At 40.6% G+C, this 17408-nt stretch overlaps 1 protein-coding gene across 1 annotated transcript in view; it reads right to left on the minus strand.

Moving 5' to 3' along the window:
• The window catches only part of Vcan (versican), a 103574-nt gene extending 86380 nt beyond the window's left edge, over positions 1-17194 (minus strand). The window contains exons 1-3 of the mRNA XM_013015935.1: positions 17122-17194; positions 8195-8270; positions 1500-1871 (exon numbers count right to left, since the gene is read on the minus strand). Of these exons, the coding sequence (XP_012871389.1) occupies positions 1500-1871; positions 8195-8264 (442 nt within the window). The 5' untranslated portion in view covers positions 8265-8270; positions 17122-17194. The remainder of the gene's footprint in view (positions 1-1499; positions 1872-8194; positions 8271-17121) is intronic.
• Positions 17195-17408: the final 214 nt, after the last annotated feature.

The raw sequence follows: 17408 nt of genomic DNA on the forward strand, positions 1-17408 counted from the left end.
AAAAAAAAAAAATTGTTCACGTGTCTTGAAGATCGACAGTAAGGAGGGGACAAGGAGCCCTTCTTGAAGGCAGGGAAGATCAATTTGTGTAAGTATCTGCAATTGTTGGAATAATTTGAAGACCCCATGGGGCTAAGGAGATTAAGTGGGGGATTTTCATTGTTCCAGAGGAGCAAGAGACAAATTCATTGCTCATTCTTTAATGATGAAAAATTGTAGAAGTTAGCTCCTTTAGGATTTTGAAGAGATAAGAGTGGTATAAATTTGACTAAATGATAAAAAGGTTAGAAGATCTCAGGACATTTAGTGGATACACAGACAACATAAAAACATATTTGTAGAAAATCAAACTAAAATTAGAATGTTTCAGGATGCTCTGTAGATTCGTTTGTTGTATCTGAAACCCTAAGTAGTTCCTTTCAACTAAACAATTAAAAGTTTGAATTTTAAAATCTCCTTTTTACATATTTCTGAAAGGTAAATATTTTATAGGAAAAGGGAGGTTTAGAAGAAAATCAGTTTCATTATGTCTGGATATTAGACTTTTGCTTAATGACTTGCCAAAACATTCTGCTTCCAAGAGCTACAACATTATGTGTGCACCCAATTAAAGTAATTTTTCTTTGCTTGGTCTCCCACCTTAAACTTAAGTGACACATACAGCACCACTAAGAAAAGAATAAAAATGAAATGTCTTGCTGCAAAACTTAGTGATTAACAACTGATATGTTAACCTTAAATTTTTTTCACTTGATGATGATGATGATGATCCAATTCAAGTGTTTATTGAGACTTGGCCTTCTCAAGACTCTATGATATATAATGTGGTATTTATTAAGGATCTTATTTATTCAATAAGTTATAATTTTAAATTTTTGAAAATAAACTCTAAAATTTTAATAATAACACTAATAGCTCCTGGAATGTAATTCAATGATAGAACACTTAGCCTAGTAGTATAAGGGCCTGAATTTGAATCCACGCAACACAAAACAAACAAAATAAATGAATAAAAATTTGTAAGAAAGTGAGAAAGAAAGGAATACTGTTTTGTGTGTATGTGTTTATATGTATATATATATATATATGTGTGTGTGTGTGTGTATATGTTTGTGTGTGTATATACATGAAAATTCACCCACATCTGTAAAAATTAACATGGAATGCACATCAGCTTTTATCATCTTCAAAAGTGATCACTGACACATTTCAACACTGACGCAAAAATTATTAAACTATGTATTATGCTTTGAGGTCTTCATTAATTCCAGTCTACTATACTACTGGAACCAATGAAATAGTTGCAGGAAAGGTCATCTGCATTGGCCTCTAAATTTAAACAGCTCAGTTCTGGTAACAAACATGGACTATTGAGTTAATGTTTATGTTTCTCCTGGTCTAATCACCCAGCAACAATCATTCCCAAGTCGCAGTTCACACTTCTGAACCAAGTGCTAAGCTGACCACTTTCTTATGGACTCGGAAAAAAAAAAACTTACCATCCACGGCAAGTGACACTGTGTCCTGAGTGTCTTCAATCCCATACATGACGTCACACCGGTAGACTCCTGCGTCACTAGCACGCAGTTTAACCACGGTGAGGGAGGCGTCGCCCACGTCCTCCGGATGCGTAGGCACTGACACTCTCCCTTTGTAGTCTTGACCAATTTTGATATTTCCATGCTGGGCCACAAGAACAGTAGTTTCCTTTAAATCTTTTCCACTTTTGTCCGCTTCGATCTTAGACCACTTGATTCTGAGAGATTCACTGGTGTTAGAGCCGGGTGGTAAGGTAGGCATGGTTGAAAAATGGCAAGGTAGGCTGACTCTTCCAGCCAGGGAGCCCTTAACGGGGCTTTTTTCCGCTTTGACTAAAAGAAAGAGAAAAAGGACAGATTGAACAATCCTGGGAAACCCAAACCAAGTCTGTTAAATACGTGATCAGACAGGAACCCCTTACGAGGGTTTAATTACATCTTTATTGTGGAAAAAAATCAGAACCATTTTGCACACAAAGTAGCACACAATTTCAATCGTTTTCGAATGAAGATAAATAATGCACATGTCATATTGAGATAAGGAGTTCACATTTATTTATCCCTTAGTGTTTAAAATTTTTAAAAAAATAAGTAATAAAATAAGACATTAGTAAGAGCAAGTAATCAGGAACTGAAGGAGAAGCAGACTAGAATCAACAGCGCAGGTTTTAAAAGACTGGACGAGTGTTAGGAAAAATAGTTGAGTGAAAATTACTATTTACAAGTCAGAGAAAGCTTAAGGTAACTGCCACATTACCTTTGCAGAAATGAACATAAAATTTGTGAGAATATCCTTTTCAAAGAGTATTTCATAGGAATGAAGGAGTCTGATATTTGAAGGACCTTTTTTGGGCCCCATTTGACCAAAGGTTTCATTATAATGGCAAAACCAGCTGCAATCACGTTGCAATGAAATATTACTTCTCATTATATCCTGCGGGGGGGGGTGGGGACCCGCTTCTGTTCATTTAATTCTAAAAAAGAAATACCTATTTTCTGTTTAAGCCCTTAAACTATTAATGGCAAAGAATACACCGACTGTAAGGTAACACCACTGTCTACAAAAGGAAATGTCCTTTCATTCTTTATCATTTCCTTCTCTCCAGTCCAGCTCCATCTACCAAACACTTGATTAGGCTAGAAAATGTGTTGATAATAATAGAAAATAGAATTATTGTTAATGGACAAACAATGCCCACTTCATGAAAATATGAATGAGTTAATAGAAGCTTCCAGAGGAAGTGAAGTTGGGGTTTTTTTTGTTACTGTTTTTGTTTGGTTTTGTTGTGAGGGGTTTGATGTGGGTTTTTCTTTGGGGGGCGGGGGAATCAGATCTGAGGTTTGAACTCAGGTTTCCAGGCATTTCTTCAGCCAAAGTAATGTCTCCATCTCTCTTTCTTTCTTTATTTCCCTCTTTTTTCTCTTTCTTTCTTTCTTAGCTTTACAAGTGAGTTGCCATTTAACAAAGCAATTTATACAATATATCTTGATTAAGATTATCTCTACAACATACTCACCTATCCCTCCCCTGCTTACCCTTTACCAAAATGATGTGCATTTAACTCTGTGATAGTTACTTAGATTTCTCCCACTTATAATATAGAGAGAATAATTCCATTTTTAATGCCTTTCTCAGCTTAGAAAATAAATTCTCCAGTTTAAGGGTTAAGTTTGAAGGGACAAACCTAAAAGAAAGCCTAATCTAGCCAATAGGAAATTTATGAAAATCAGGACTTTTCCTAATGACTATGTTATTAATAGTTATGTTATAATAACTATTTCCCAATGACTACTTATTGTTTTGGATATTTAAGATATATACAAGTAAATAATCTGATCTCACATAAATATATGTACCTGTAGAATCCACTCACTAAAATAAGATTAGCAAAAAGCTATGTAGTCATGCCTATTTGTGCATTAAATCTTGAGTCTTAAATCACTGAAGCATGAGAACTAAGTTCACTAAATCTAAATATTTTAAGAAAAAAATTTAGTAGTTGAGACTATAATGTATATAGACCATGAATGTGTTTTTTTTAAATCTGCTACCCACAGGAACTTGCCTGAAATTCTGAAAAGTCTAGTAATAAAAATGTATCCTAACAAAAAAGTTCAGTGTTCCACCAGATGCTTTGTGGTCTAAATGAGTATAGTAAGAGAGAAAGCTCCAAGTAATGAATGATCAATTACTCCCCATTCTGTCCCTAGATTCTGCACAGTAAAAATGATGTAAATTCCATCTGTATATACAGAGAGGAAGAAGAGAAGTGAGAAGGGGAGGGAAGACAGAAATGCTGGCCAAATAAAGATTTGATTGAGAATATGTGAATTTATGGCTTTCTTGATAAATATCATTACCTAGTTAATTCATTAGCTCAAATATGTGTATTCTGGGGTTTTTTTGTTTGTTTTCCTATTAGGGAAACATATAGAAGAATAAGAACAAGGTCCTCAAAGTTAAAACAGAATTACTAGGGAGATGATAGAGGGGAAAGCTGGAAGAAGAATGAAGAATAATAGCTTAAGTGAATATGATCATAGTACATTTCACACATGTGTGGAAATAGCAAAATAAAACCTGTTATTTGTGCAATTAATATATGCTCATGAAAATAAAATATTCAAGTGAAACCTAAGTAGGTAACCAAGGATTAAGACAGTTTATACACTGAAAGATAGTATTTTTTAAAGAACTTTTTGCGTGTTAAAATAAAGCTAACTAGTAGATGAATTGGTCCTCAATTAGACTTTGAAAGGTGGGATCCCAGGGATTCAGATAATGGTTCATACTAGTATCATTTCAACAGTAGAATATTGTTACATTTCCTGCTCTGAGCATTAAACTTTCCTTCTCATAAGATATCCTACTCCTGTCCTTAAATTTTTCCACTTTCGTTTTTCACAGGAAATATTTAACTTCTCCTGACCTTAACCCTAAATTAATTACAGGGATTAACCATGGTCATGGATTTACAAAGAGGTCTGATATGTAGATGTTACTCAACATTGTTGGTCATTACTATCATTCAAATAAACTACATGTTGTTTTGCTGTGTTTTTCATTGTGTGGAGTCCTTTAAACGGAAAATGTAAACTTAACTGTGGGTATGTTTACTCACTACTTTCTCCAATTCCTCTACCACTACTAGCTGCCCAAACCAATTCCCCTCTCCATTTATATCCTTTCTAAATCCTCTCTCTTCATCTCTTCATAGGCAGTTATTGCCCTTCTTTGTCTGAGCATTTCACCTTCACTTCCTGAAAAAGTTAAAGACGACAATTGTTGGGACTATTAACTGCTAGTAGATGCTAGACTTTGATAGCCACCTGGGTCATTCACTGAGGCATTCATTCAGCCAATCAGTCAACACATAAAATGTTTAAGTGCTGGAAATGTGTCAAGCCTCTGTTATAACAGGATTGGCAGTCCTTTCCCAGCTTGTCAGCTAATTAGGAAAAAAGGAAGAAAATAACTTGTCACAGAAGCTATATGTATTATCATCCTTAGAACAACACATGGAACAATAGAAACATGGGCAGAGGGTTTTTGCATTGGCTAGAAAAAATAGTGGAGGGTTAGGAAAGGCAAGTGAGTGGATATCCTAATAATGAGCTTATTCTTGAGAACTCTCATTCCCTTAGCACACCTCATGCAGTGCATTAGTAGGTTTGAGTCCTCTGCCTACACACATTCAAATCAAAGTTCTCCATCTCCAGGACCACTAGCTGACACAGCTACCCATTACATGCACAGGTCGCCACCATGGTCTTCTCAATGCTGTTGCAACTTTTGCTCTTATAAAAACAAATCTTCACAGGACTGAAGAATAAATTTGAAAACCATTTATTAACTTGTATCTTTTTTGGGCTCAATTCCTTCACTGTTTTCTACTGTACTTGGAATAAAATTCTAATACTTTCTATAACCTCCACTGCCTCAACTGTTGGGAGGTGTTACACAATGATGAAGAGATCACACTCCAAAGGACTCCCATGGGTCTTCTCCTGACTTCATTACTTCTAACATGTAGAGTTTGTAGCAAATTGCTTCTCTTGGTGCCTCAGTTTCCTCTTTATAACACAGAAGTAATAAATGTTTCAATCAGTTACTATTAAACACATAGGGACAAAGGGACAAATGATGAACAAATGTAGCAGTGATATTCACTAGACACTATGTTGAAAATGAACTATAAAACTTATGAGTGAGAACAGAAGGGAAAAATTGGGAGAGAGCAGAGGAAGAGATGGCATTGTCAAAAACTAAACTCATTACCTAATTTTTGTAACTGTAACATCTCTGTAAATCACCTTTATAGTAACAAAAATAAAAATTTGAAAAAATACATCAGAAATAAATGGAGACTAAAATGGAGTAAATGGAGTAAAAGTAAAAATTAAGCAATATAATTTGCATTTAGCAAATTATATCCCAATCTTTAGTATAATTATTTGGATGAGCTGGCATCCGCTTATATCTCTGTCCATATCTCCTACCTTCCTCTTGCTCACTAGTATTCAAATACAGTAACTTTTCTGTTGTCTTGCTGTCTCTTGGCTGGTTGACTACCCTGCATCATTCTCAGACTTAAATGTTAGTTTCTCAAAGAGACCTTACCAATCCCCCCTCACATACACAAAACAGCCAATCCCTACTACGACTTTCCGTTTTATTTTTATCCATCAGAAAACAGCTAGATTCTACTCATTTATTCTGCATCTCATGTAAGGATTCAATAAAATAAAGGCTTGGACAATGCATGATTCATCCACTAGTATATTCCTGGACAGCTACAATAATAGCTGATGCAAAAAAAAATAACACTCAAGTAATGACTGTCAAATAGTAGTTTGTGAGTACATATGGAGATCACAGATGAATGGAAGAAAGAATGGATAGATAAGTGAATAGATGAAGTCACACCTGAACCTTGAGTCTCTTGAATGAATTAAAATAGAACTGTCAAGAGCAGAAGGAGTACCAAGTAAGAGAAATGATATGTGGAAAACTAGGAAATATAAATCTATACAGAAGGAAATTATTTCTAACTGTTTCAGGTATGAAGTGAATGGGAAGAAAAAAGTAATAGCTGAATCTGGGGAGGAACAAGACAGAAGCAGATCAAATCTGAATTCTCTTCAAATGCTTTGCTGTCTCTTTACATATACTTAATAGTGGACTTGGAATTATACAACGCTTACTAAGTGGCCATGTAATTTAAAACTGAGGAAAACAGTGCATGTGCACCTGTCTTGATCTATGAACAAAGAAGACAGAGGCTGGTAACTGCAAACATTTGCTGTCAACCTTCTTTCAATTTTAATTCTTTTCAAATTCTAGCCTCCTGAGTGTTTCAGTCCTTCTTTCAGCCAGGAGCAGTGGCTCATACCTGTAATCCTACCTATTCAGAAAGTGGATATCAGAGGATCACAGTTTGAAACCACAGTGGGGAAGAAATTCCATGACACCCCAATTCAACCAAAAACCTGTCCATGGTGGTACTTATCTGTCATGAAAAATAACTAAAGCAAAAGTGACTGCAGGTGAGAAAGTGATGGATCAAAATAGTAGAATGCTCACGTAACAAGTGTGAGGCCATGGGTTCAAATCCATTAACAACTAAAAAGCAATAACAAAAAAAAATTTTGGCAGAGTAAAATCTTTGAGAACTAGACTGGATGCCGGTGGCTCACACCTGTAATCCTAGCTACTCAGGAGGCTGAGATCTGAGGATCACAGTTCAAAGCCAGCCAGGGCAGGAAAGTCCATGAGACTCTAATCTCCAATAAACCACTAGAAAAACAGAAGTGGCACTGTGGCTCAAGCGGTAGAGCACTCACCTTGAGCTGAAGAGCATAGGGACAGCGCCCAGGCCCAGAGTTCAAGCTCTATGACTGACCAAAAAAAAAAAAATCTTTGAGAACTAGTATTGGAAGAATAGAAATTTTAACCACATATCAATGCCATCTATGAACTTTATGCACAGTTCAAAAGTAAATATGGGAACCAAATGTGATGCTTCACATCTGTAATCCCAGCACTATGAGGAGGCTGAGATGGATGTTTGAAATCAGGCTGGGTTATACAGTGAAACACTATCAGATAAATAATAGTAGGCTCACGCACATAATCTTAGCTACAGAGAAGGCTGAAGTCTCAGGATCACGGTTGAAAGCTATCCTGGGCAGGAAAGTCCATGAGACTTTCATCTCCAATTAATCACCAGAAAGCTGGAAGTGGAGCTGTGGCTTAAAGTGGTAGAGTGCTAGCCTTGAACAAAAGAGCTCAAGGATAGCACCTGGGTCCTTAACTCAAGCCCCATAACTGACAAGAAAGTGATGATGATGATGATAATAATAATAATAATAATAATGTGGGAAGTTACTGAAAGACTGCTTCCAATGTTAGCCCCCAGTTTGTTTGTGTTTCTAATTGTTTTATTTAAATCTACTACTTTCAGTGTAACATTATCTTGACAAGAGTTTTAAGAATTCAACAGATTTAAGACAATTCTTATCACTTTTACAATAAAAAAAGAAAGAAAAGAAAGAAGAAGACAACTCTTTATTGTGGTGTTTTAATACTGTCATTCCATCCCCCAGTATAACATTTTAATTTCCAATAGCAATAAAGTAATTGCTACCACACTCACCTTTATGTAGTACATGGGTTACTATTAAGATTGAGTACATCCATAAGAGGCTTTTTATATTTATCAACATCTTGTCCTAGAAAAAGACAAAAAAAGCAAAGTAAATCACAAGCATTCAGGCTGGTGGCAGGCCATAAATCACATGTTACTTGGACGTTGTGTGTGGTCAAAGAAATAGCTCCTCTTGGGTTGTAAAAACAAGAGGAGACTTGTAACAGGAGAAGTTATCTCAACACTCTAATTATTACTTTGAGTCTTACTCAAGGTAATAGTTACTAAAATAATTTCATAACTCAATTTGAGGCCATATAACCATATGGATATATGTAACAGCCACAATTGGGTAGCCATGGGAAGAACAATAGCGACCACAGCCCAAGTAACTCAGGGGTAGAAGCTGGCACAATGAGGGAGAAGTGACCACAAAATCTATTTAGGAACAGTAAGCTGGTCAAGAATAGAGCAAGAGACGATGGCAAAGATGAAGACGAAGAAGCAATAGAGATGCTGAAAGTCAGACTTGAAGTAAGAAGGAACCCTTTGGTAGCTCAGGCACGTGACATCAAGACAACATAAAGACCTCAGCAGGCTTTTTAAAACACAGACACTGGTGACTTTCTAGCTGGCTGAACAAACAAAATAAATGTAAGGAGGAGCTATTGGTGACAAAAGTGACCAATACTTGTCAGAATTTTTAAACACTTCAAACAGTTCTAAGGTCTCAAGAGTAAATAGTGAAAGAAACTATTCTGCATTAAAAAAAAAAAATCAAGAAATCCTGTCCTGGGCTTTACCATTAATTTGTGTGACTTTAGGAAAAATAGTTAACAATCTGGGTCCCTTCCTGTTTGAATTTTTAGAAGTTATAATCACAAAGAAAATAAGTATTGGGGACTGCTCTAGTTTAGATTTAAGTGGCCCTCGAATGCCTATGTCCAAAGGATTGATCCTCAGCTTGGCACTACTGGAAAGCAGGGGAAGATTTAAGAGATGGAGCCTTGTGGGAGGTCTTAGATCTTTGGGGAAATACCATTAAAGTGGATTATGGGGCGTTGGTCTCTCCTCTCTTTTGTTTCTGGGCTGCCTTGAGATGAGGGACTTCCTCTACTACATTGCTCCAGAAATAAAAAGACATTGCCTTCCCAAAAACCACCAACTCAAGAAGTCCAAGAACTTATGGACTTGAAACGTCCCGTATTGTGTGCTAAATCTAGTACTAGAAAGCTGATTAAATAATCTTGGGCCTTTTTACAAAGGAAGAGATCTTCACTGAGAAATATTGGATTTGGTATCTTTTGTCTTTTCAAAAACAACTAAGTTCTCTATTATCTAGGAAACCTGAATTTTAAAAAAAAGTACATGCGAGAAGAATCCAAGCCCAATTTTGTCCTCAAGTTCAATATAATAATTTATAAGAGTTATTAATTTTTCCTTAATATTATTTTGCACTTTGGCTTTACTTCATATGTTTTAAAGTAAGTGTTAGAACCTCTTCAAAACAAAATTGCAAAGTATCATAATTCTGTATACTTCCTGGGGAATATTTGTTTAAACCTAATATACTGAGGTTCTCTATAGGTCAACTGGTAGTTCACAATGGCAAGGATGCATTTTGTAATCCTTAATGCACCTTGACAATTGAATCTGTTATTTGTAGTAAATGACTATGATATGCTAACAGATATTGACAAATACTAATTAGGAGGTATGTTTTTAAATTTCTGAATATCTTATAAGATATTCAGAAGATATATCTTATATTCAGCAAGCAGGTACATTTTATGAGTTCGTTTTAGATACATCTCAATTACCTTACAATGTTTTACAAAAACTGAAGATACAACTTGACAGTCAAGATGAAAGTTTAGGTTGTATGATAAAATTCTATCAAAGATGATGCAACCATGGGTATCTATCTGAATGAATCACTATAAAACCAGAAGACAACTTTGTTTTTAACAAATTTCCTTACAACTTACCATGATGTATTTTGAATGATTATTTTTAGGTGTGCTTTATTTCTTCTGTAGAATATTTGGCTTCTGGAGGGCAGAACTATATATTATTCAACTTAATAGTTCCTACACTTATATAATCCCAGGTTCAGAAAAGTCCCTTAAAGAACATTATTAAATCAAATACATCACTAGTGCTTCTAGGTTTTATTCAGAAACTTACTTGGAAGTATCCATAGCCCCTCATGAATAAAAGCATGTAGGGCTAATTAATAGTGGAAATACATTTGAATTGGTGCAGTTGAATATTTATTATGACTCAATAATAACGTCTGATACCTGTCAATATCCAAGATATCAAATCTTTTTTGTGCTTTTTTTATTGTGAAAATACAGTACAGAGGGGTTGCAGTTACATGAGCAAGTAATGAGGACATTTCCTGTGGAGCATGGTTGCCTCCTCCTTTGTTTTTCCCCTCCTTTCCTTTCCTTCCCACTCCCACCTCCACAACAACACCCTCTCCTTCTCCCCCTCCCCGAAGTTGTAACGTTTGTTTCCAACATAGTGTCTTGTACATCTCACTGTTACAATGGGTCAACTTATATCAAATCTTAAAATAAGCAAGACCAGAGGACAGAGGTGTGAGTCTGTTCCAGGACTGGGCCTTCTATATCTTAATGGTTTACTCAAGACAGAAATCAAAACTCACTTTATATCACATTTTATCCACATAAAAATGACTTTAATATTTTGCATGAGTGGGAAAGTTTCCTTCATCTACGTAAGTATTCCCATCATTTGCCCTAAACCTATCTTTAAAACTAAACTAGGGAAGGAAGCCAGTATATTACAAATATTTCAGAGACCAGACAGGCTTAGGATACAGTGCTAGAAGTGGCATATATGTTTGAATAAGTCACTCCAACTTAGAAATTGCAGTGTTCATGCCAGGTCCCATTTCTTTGTCCTACTAAATCAGAAGATCTGGCAGCACTAGGTTCATATTCCAACTGGCTAATCAACAGCAGTAATCAAATGTCACCCACTGCCCTTGCATGCTTGAGGTCATATCACTGACCCCACTTAGCTGCTTATCCATTTCCACTCCGGACTTGGTTCTATGGGCACTTGAGTTGCAACACTCACAGAAAGTTCATTTCTCTCTCCAGTAAGTGTATCAGAATGCAGTTAAGGACATTCATTGTCAGGGCTCTACATTTTAATTGTTTCTTCCTCAGCATCCAGGGACATTCGTTCCACTTCTCTCATCTTCCAAAAGCCAGGTCTGTAACTTTAATTGTGTAGGGACTGTCTTCCTTCTTCATTTGAGCTTACTGAAGATTCTTTTTTTGTTTTTAGCCTCACTCCAACCCCCATTTCCACTCCTCTGCTCTTCAGTGTCTATCTTCTATACACCGTCTGTATGTGATAACAGACCTATGTGCCTGGAAAGACCAAGGTGATAGGAGAGCTGGTGCCTATATTTAAACTCATACTTCAGGAAAGTGAATGAGGAAAGGAAAAAGTCCTCAAACAATCAAGAAACAGCTGACAGAAACTGTTTGGTTGCTGGAGAGACACAAGAGACAAGGTCAACAGATCTCCTTTCCATGAGAACTGTCTGCAGAGAGCAGGTTCATGCTGGGGATGGGCTACCTTGGAGAAAGAGCCAAAGTTCTCCCTCCATCTTAGAGAAGCCCAGCTCATGGAGGGGTAACTTAAGGACTCAGACATGGTGGTTTTGTCTACTGTCCTACCAGTTCCTTTAGACAACCAACTGTCCAGGATACTTTAGATACAAGGTAAATGCAATGGGCATTGTGTACCATAGTATTACTCCTTAGTTCTTTCTAAGGGAGAATCACTGTAATACAAAGAAACAGGTAATGCTTTGACATGAAATTTCAGGAACTTATTAGACAGTAGTAATAGTATCGTGTGAAATTTGGTCTTTACAACTATATATTAATTAATAAATTATGACATTGAAGCTCCAGATGTTCTGTCTCAACTTGGTTTTCCCAGGGGGGGACCTTCTGATCCTAAGTCTGGTGCCTAAACCACCATACCTCATATAGAGCTGAATTAGCCGTTGACTAGTAACATGACTATAATACACTATGCATTATCTGTTTTCATTGCAAAATAAGAAACCTCATTTTATACGTGTTAACATGTCTTAAAACTCTTAGAAGGAAGAATTAGGATAGCCATAGATATAGACATAAAAATAGATATAAATACAGATGTAGATCTACATTTGTACCATTTTGTATATAATAGATCTAGTCAGATTAATATATAGAGAGATCTAAAGACAAATAGATATAAATATAGATCTATATATAGATGTATATATCTATATATCTCTAAACATACATGGTGTGTATGTGTGTGTGTGTGTGTGTGTGTGTGTGTGTGTGTGTGTAATTTACCCATCTAAGTACAAGAAGGAATGGGCCATAATTCACCAATTCATATGGAGGTTGGTCTCTAACTCCTTGTTCTGATTCCAAACCAAGGAGAATAAAGGCTTTGTATTTTCTGGTACAGGACAAACAAACCTGTACAAAAGGTGATATTATTTTTTTCAGGTGAGAGCAAGTAATTTCCAACAATAAATGTCTGCTCTAATTTCCCTAGGTGAGTGGTGAAGCTATAACCTACTATATAGTAATTCATTCTTTGCCTTAAAAGAAGCCCATGTTTTGAAAAGTTATACTCTTTCACAGTGATATATTCCATTTTAAATGCAGTGTCTACTGATGAAGAAACTCAACAAAGCATACTTAAAAGCTCCCAGGAAAGGAAGGCTTAGTTCTTTGTTTGGAGGAGACAGAGTTAGTTGATCTTTGTGCTCTCAAAGATTTGGATGCTCAGTTACTGACCAATCATTAACCAGAAAATGTTTAAGCTAAGCAGTGTAAGAAAGCATGGAACAATAGATAAACCTTTCTCATTAATCAAAATGAGCTTTGAGTTAGCTCTTTAGTTCCTTTCCAAACAGAATTTGGCATGATATGATAAGAGGCTTTGGAGGAATATAGCAGAGGCTTCCCCCTCTAATTTTCAAGACCAAAGAAAAAGAAGAAGCCTACATATATAAATACACATCCACCTGAGGGGATTCCTTTCAAACTGATTTAGGGAGAGCTATAATGTTTTTGTGTACCAAAAGAAACAAAGCTTTGAATTCTTACATAAATTCTAAGTGAATCTCACCCACGAGAAGATTAAGAACTGGGGACTTCCTGCTGGAGGAAGTCATTGCTCAATTGCTTTGAAAACTATTGGAAATCCTGTTGTAGCTCTGCTAGGGACAGGCACATCACATTACAGAATGTTCCCGGTGTTACTTAGAACTCAAGAAAAGTCAGACTCTGAGGCTGATACGCGGTTCTGAAACTGGGAATCGAGTCTTTTTCAGCTAATTATTACCTTTCTATTTTTATATTAAGTTCTTAAAAGGTATTCTACTGCTTTAGATGAATATTTTCACAATGAGTTTGGCCCAATTGCTTAACTGTATACTCAGCATCATGTAGGCCACAGATTTTAGGCAGAAAGGAAAAGGAAAAAGGACCAATTAGCAACAATTGAAAGTGATACCAAAAAAGAGCACTAGAACTTAGTTCCTCCAAAACAGAACCAGAAAAACATAGTCTTCCTGCAAGTCCCTGCTCAGAGGTGCCCCCCCCCACCCTCACCAGCTTGCCGGCCCTAGGGCGCCTGGTCAGGGATCACAGAGTCACAATAGCAGCAACCTTTCACTGTTTGCCCTGGTGGAAATCTATCAAAAGCAATGTCCTGCCATTCTGCACTGGATGGCATTCTCCAAAGTGATTATTCTCGTACCCAGCTAAAAATAGTCTTCAGACCGACTTGAACGTGTTTTTAAACTAATACATGGACCACGGGACAAATTCGTCTCATTGTTACGCCAAAAAAAAAAAAAGTTTACTTGGAGCTTCTTCTACCTCTATCACTTCCAAAGAGCAAGAAAGAAAAAAAAAAACCGTAAAGCCTTTGAATAAGAGCATGTAGCACTGTCTGGATGGAAGCTGGATCCGCTCCAGCCGCCGCCCGCCCTGGTGCTCTGGCTGGGCGGCCGCTGGACTCCGGGCAAAGCCAGGGCCCCGCCCTCCTCCGCTCCGCCCCAGTGCAGCCCCGCCCCAGTCCAGCCCTAGCCCCCTGGCCCCGGCGCCTCTGGACTCAGGCTGCGCTGACCGCCCGTGCAGCTGTGCAGCTGTGCAGCTGACTCGGAGCCCAGGAAGTCACACCCGTCTACGGCCTGGAGTGGAAACTCCAGCCCACGTGGCGGCTGGCGACCCCCCCCCTTTTCCCCCCACTCCCGGCGTTGAGGGAAGTGCTGGGCTCAGTTCCTCCTAGAGGCTGAGAGATGAAGGACTGACGGCCCAGCGCACAGATTCAGTGGGTGGAGCTGGGCCGCCGCGGCTCCTCCAGTCCCTTCCCACCCTTCCATCCAAGCGCGCGCGCCTCTGCAGAGGCGTTGGTTAACACTTGGAGCATTGAGACGTATCTTAAAACGACGCCCGAAATTCAGAACAACAACAACAACAAAAAACCTCGACACGAGTGCTTCTGGTTCCAGCTATTGGCGTGCTTCTGCCCACCTCTGTTCCATTCTTGTTCGCTTTCTCTCTTCCCCTCCTTTGTCCCCTCCGGCTTTCCGCAGGCCTCCTTTCCTTCCCTTTGCCTCCAGGCGTGAGCCCCCTGCGCCCCCTTGCACCCTATTTCCATAAACAACGTGGGTCCTAAAGTTAGGGAAGTTTTAAGTTCTGGAATAGGAACCTTGATTTTGCAACGGCGTGGACCTAGAGAAGATTTGTAAAAGTGCACAACTTAAATCACCTGCTTGACTAAGATTCCCGAAGCTGGAAATACCAAGTGGTGGAGTGGGATCCTCCCAGAAGGTCCGGGGACCGTCCAGGCAACTCTCAAAAAGGTACCACCAGGCACTTGGAAACACAAATTCTTTTTTTTTTAATTTTTTGGTCACTCCTCCAAATCCCAGATCCCACAGTGCAAAATAAGGACTGGATGGAGAAAAGAGTCATTCACAACCTGGAACGTAAGACTGTGGAAGTGAATCATTTGTGTTGGGTGGGAGGGTCTCTCTTTTTTATTCTCTCTCTCTCACTGGTGCTGAATTTCTCCATCAGGGGGAGCCCACACCCGCCGCAAAACTCTATTCCTAGACATCAGGGTTCTCTGCGAGGGAAGCGGGAGCTGGAGACCGACCCCGAAGCTGCGCACCGCCCCTCTCGCCCCTCCCTTCCAGCCGGCCTCCACGGACCAGGAAGGCAGGGATTTCACACTCGCCATTCATTTGTCAGCGGTGGGGGAGGGGACGCAGATGGAGCGAGGCGGTGGAGAAGGGGAAGGAGGGAGGTGGAGAAGATGGAGACGGGGTGGGAGGGAGATGGAGGGGGTGAGGCAGGACACAAAGATGAGAAGCAAGGACGCTGATTAGACTTTGTACAACGTGCCCACGCCTCTTTCCGAGAGTCCCAGAGACTGCCCCCTAAGCCCGCACCATCTCCCAGAGACAGGCAGGACTTGCCAGGGCGTAGCTGGATCCGAGGGTGAATAGCTGAGGCTATGACACTGTTTTCCTACCCCCTCTGTCCGCTAACACCCGTCCCGCTCCACGCCCAGTGACACCGAGACCCAGCCGGGACACCCCGGCACCCCCTTCCGCCCGCAGCGGCGCAGTGGCTCCGCAGCGCCCCCGTCCCCGCCGGGCGGTGGGGCGCTCCGGCGGAGGGCGTGCCCGGGACTCCCCGCACGCGCTCCGCGCTCCGCAGCCACTGGACCCGCTAGGAAAGTTGCTCAACTAGAGCCCAGCGCTGGGAGCGGGTAGGAAGCGGCCCGGGGCAGCGCAGAGCGCTGTTCTGCAGGCGGAAAGGCTGCACGGTGGACCCTTAACTCGGGTCTCCCCGAACCACCTTTGTCTACAGTGTCCTAGGCACTGGTTTGCTTGCTGAGACCCGAGCGACAGCCCCCCCCATTTCGTGTTTTGTTTTTTTTTTCTTTCCTGGGTGAGGATGAAAAAAAAGGGGGGCCCACCTTTCTTTGGCTTCAGGGCAAGCTTTCCCGCCCAGGCTCCTCCTAGACCTCCGCGGGGCTCCGACGACCCCACCCCCATCCCCGGCTCCTTTCCTGCCGGCCCCGAGCGCGCACCGCGCGCAGGACAAAAGAACCCAGGGGGCTCCCTGAGAGGGCCGTGACAACCCCCCAAGTCGTGAAAGAACTGAAGCCCGAGACCCGGCACCCCTCCGCTGCTAGTCCTTCTCCCGCACTGCCTGCAGATCGAGGGGATTACCTTCTCGGGGGGCCAGAGCTGCTGTGGAGCCCGCTGCCCTGTCAGGGGCTGCTCCAGAGAGGCTTTCCAGGAACGCCAGGCACTGACCACACACAGGGGCCGGGACGCCAGGTAGCCTAGGTACCCAGGTGGCTTCGGGGACTGGTGCAAAGCCAAGGCACTGGAGTCCCCATTCAAACTTTTGCCTCGAACCCGTACGCAAATAACAAAAGCCAAGGTGTCAGGAATCCCAACCCTTCTCCCAGTTCAAGATGCCACGACTTTTCCAGGGTTTCTCTACTTTCTCTCCATTCTGTGTGTCCTTTCCCCTTCACTCCACCCCCCCCCCTCCCCAGACTTCTTTTGTCTGGATCTTTTTCAGCACCAGGGAACCTCCTCAGTCTTCCTCTCTTCTAAAGCCTCCCTGAAAGTTACCTGTGCCTTTGGGGTGTTGTGCTTTTTTTTTCTTTTAAGAGCACATAATTTTTTAACTTCTCTTTATAGTTCTCTTTGCCTTCATTAAAGCCCTCTACCAATTGCAATGCACCTCTTTTTTTTTCCCCCTAAACTCGCGGGGTATTTTTTTCTATAAGTTTTCTTTCTTTCTTTTAAAATGGGGAGGGGGGAACAAAAGAAACGTGATTACCTTGAAAGGCAGCTGATTGCAGTCGTGGGGCAGAACGGTCCGCTGCGCTGTCACGCTCCGCGTCGCCCGGGCGGGTCACATAGGAAGCCCGGTGGCGGCTCGGGGAAGGGTGGAGGACGGTGCCCGGCGGTGCTGGAGGCTGGGAGGATGCCGGGCTGGTCGCCGATCCCGGTCCCAGTTCCTATCCTCAGGACCTAATGCTTGCGGCGGCTGCACCCTCGCGCCTTGAGCTCTTCCCCAGAAAGGCTTGGGGCAACTCGCCTGCAAGTTCAAATGCGGGTTGTGAC

Source organism: Dipodomys ordii, unplaced genomic scaffold (genome assembly GCF_000151885.1).
Source record: "Dipodomys ordii isolate 6190 unplaced genomic scaffold, Dord_2.0 Scaffold28, whole genome shotgun sequence".
NCBI lineage: Eukaryota > Metazoa > Chordata > Mammalia > Rodentia > Heteromyidae > Dipodomys > Dipodomys ordii.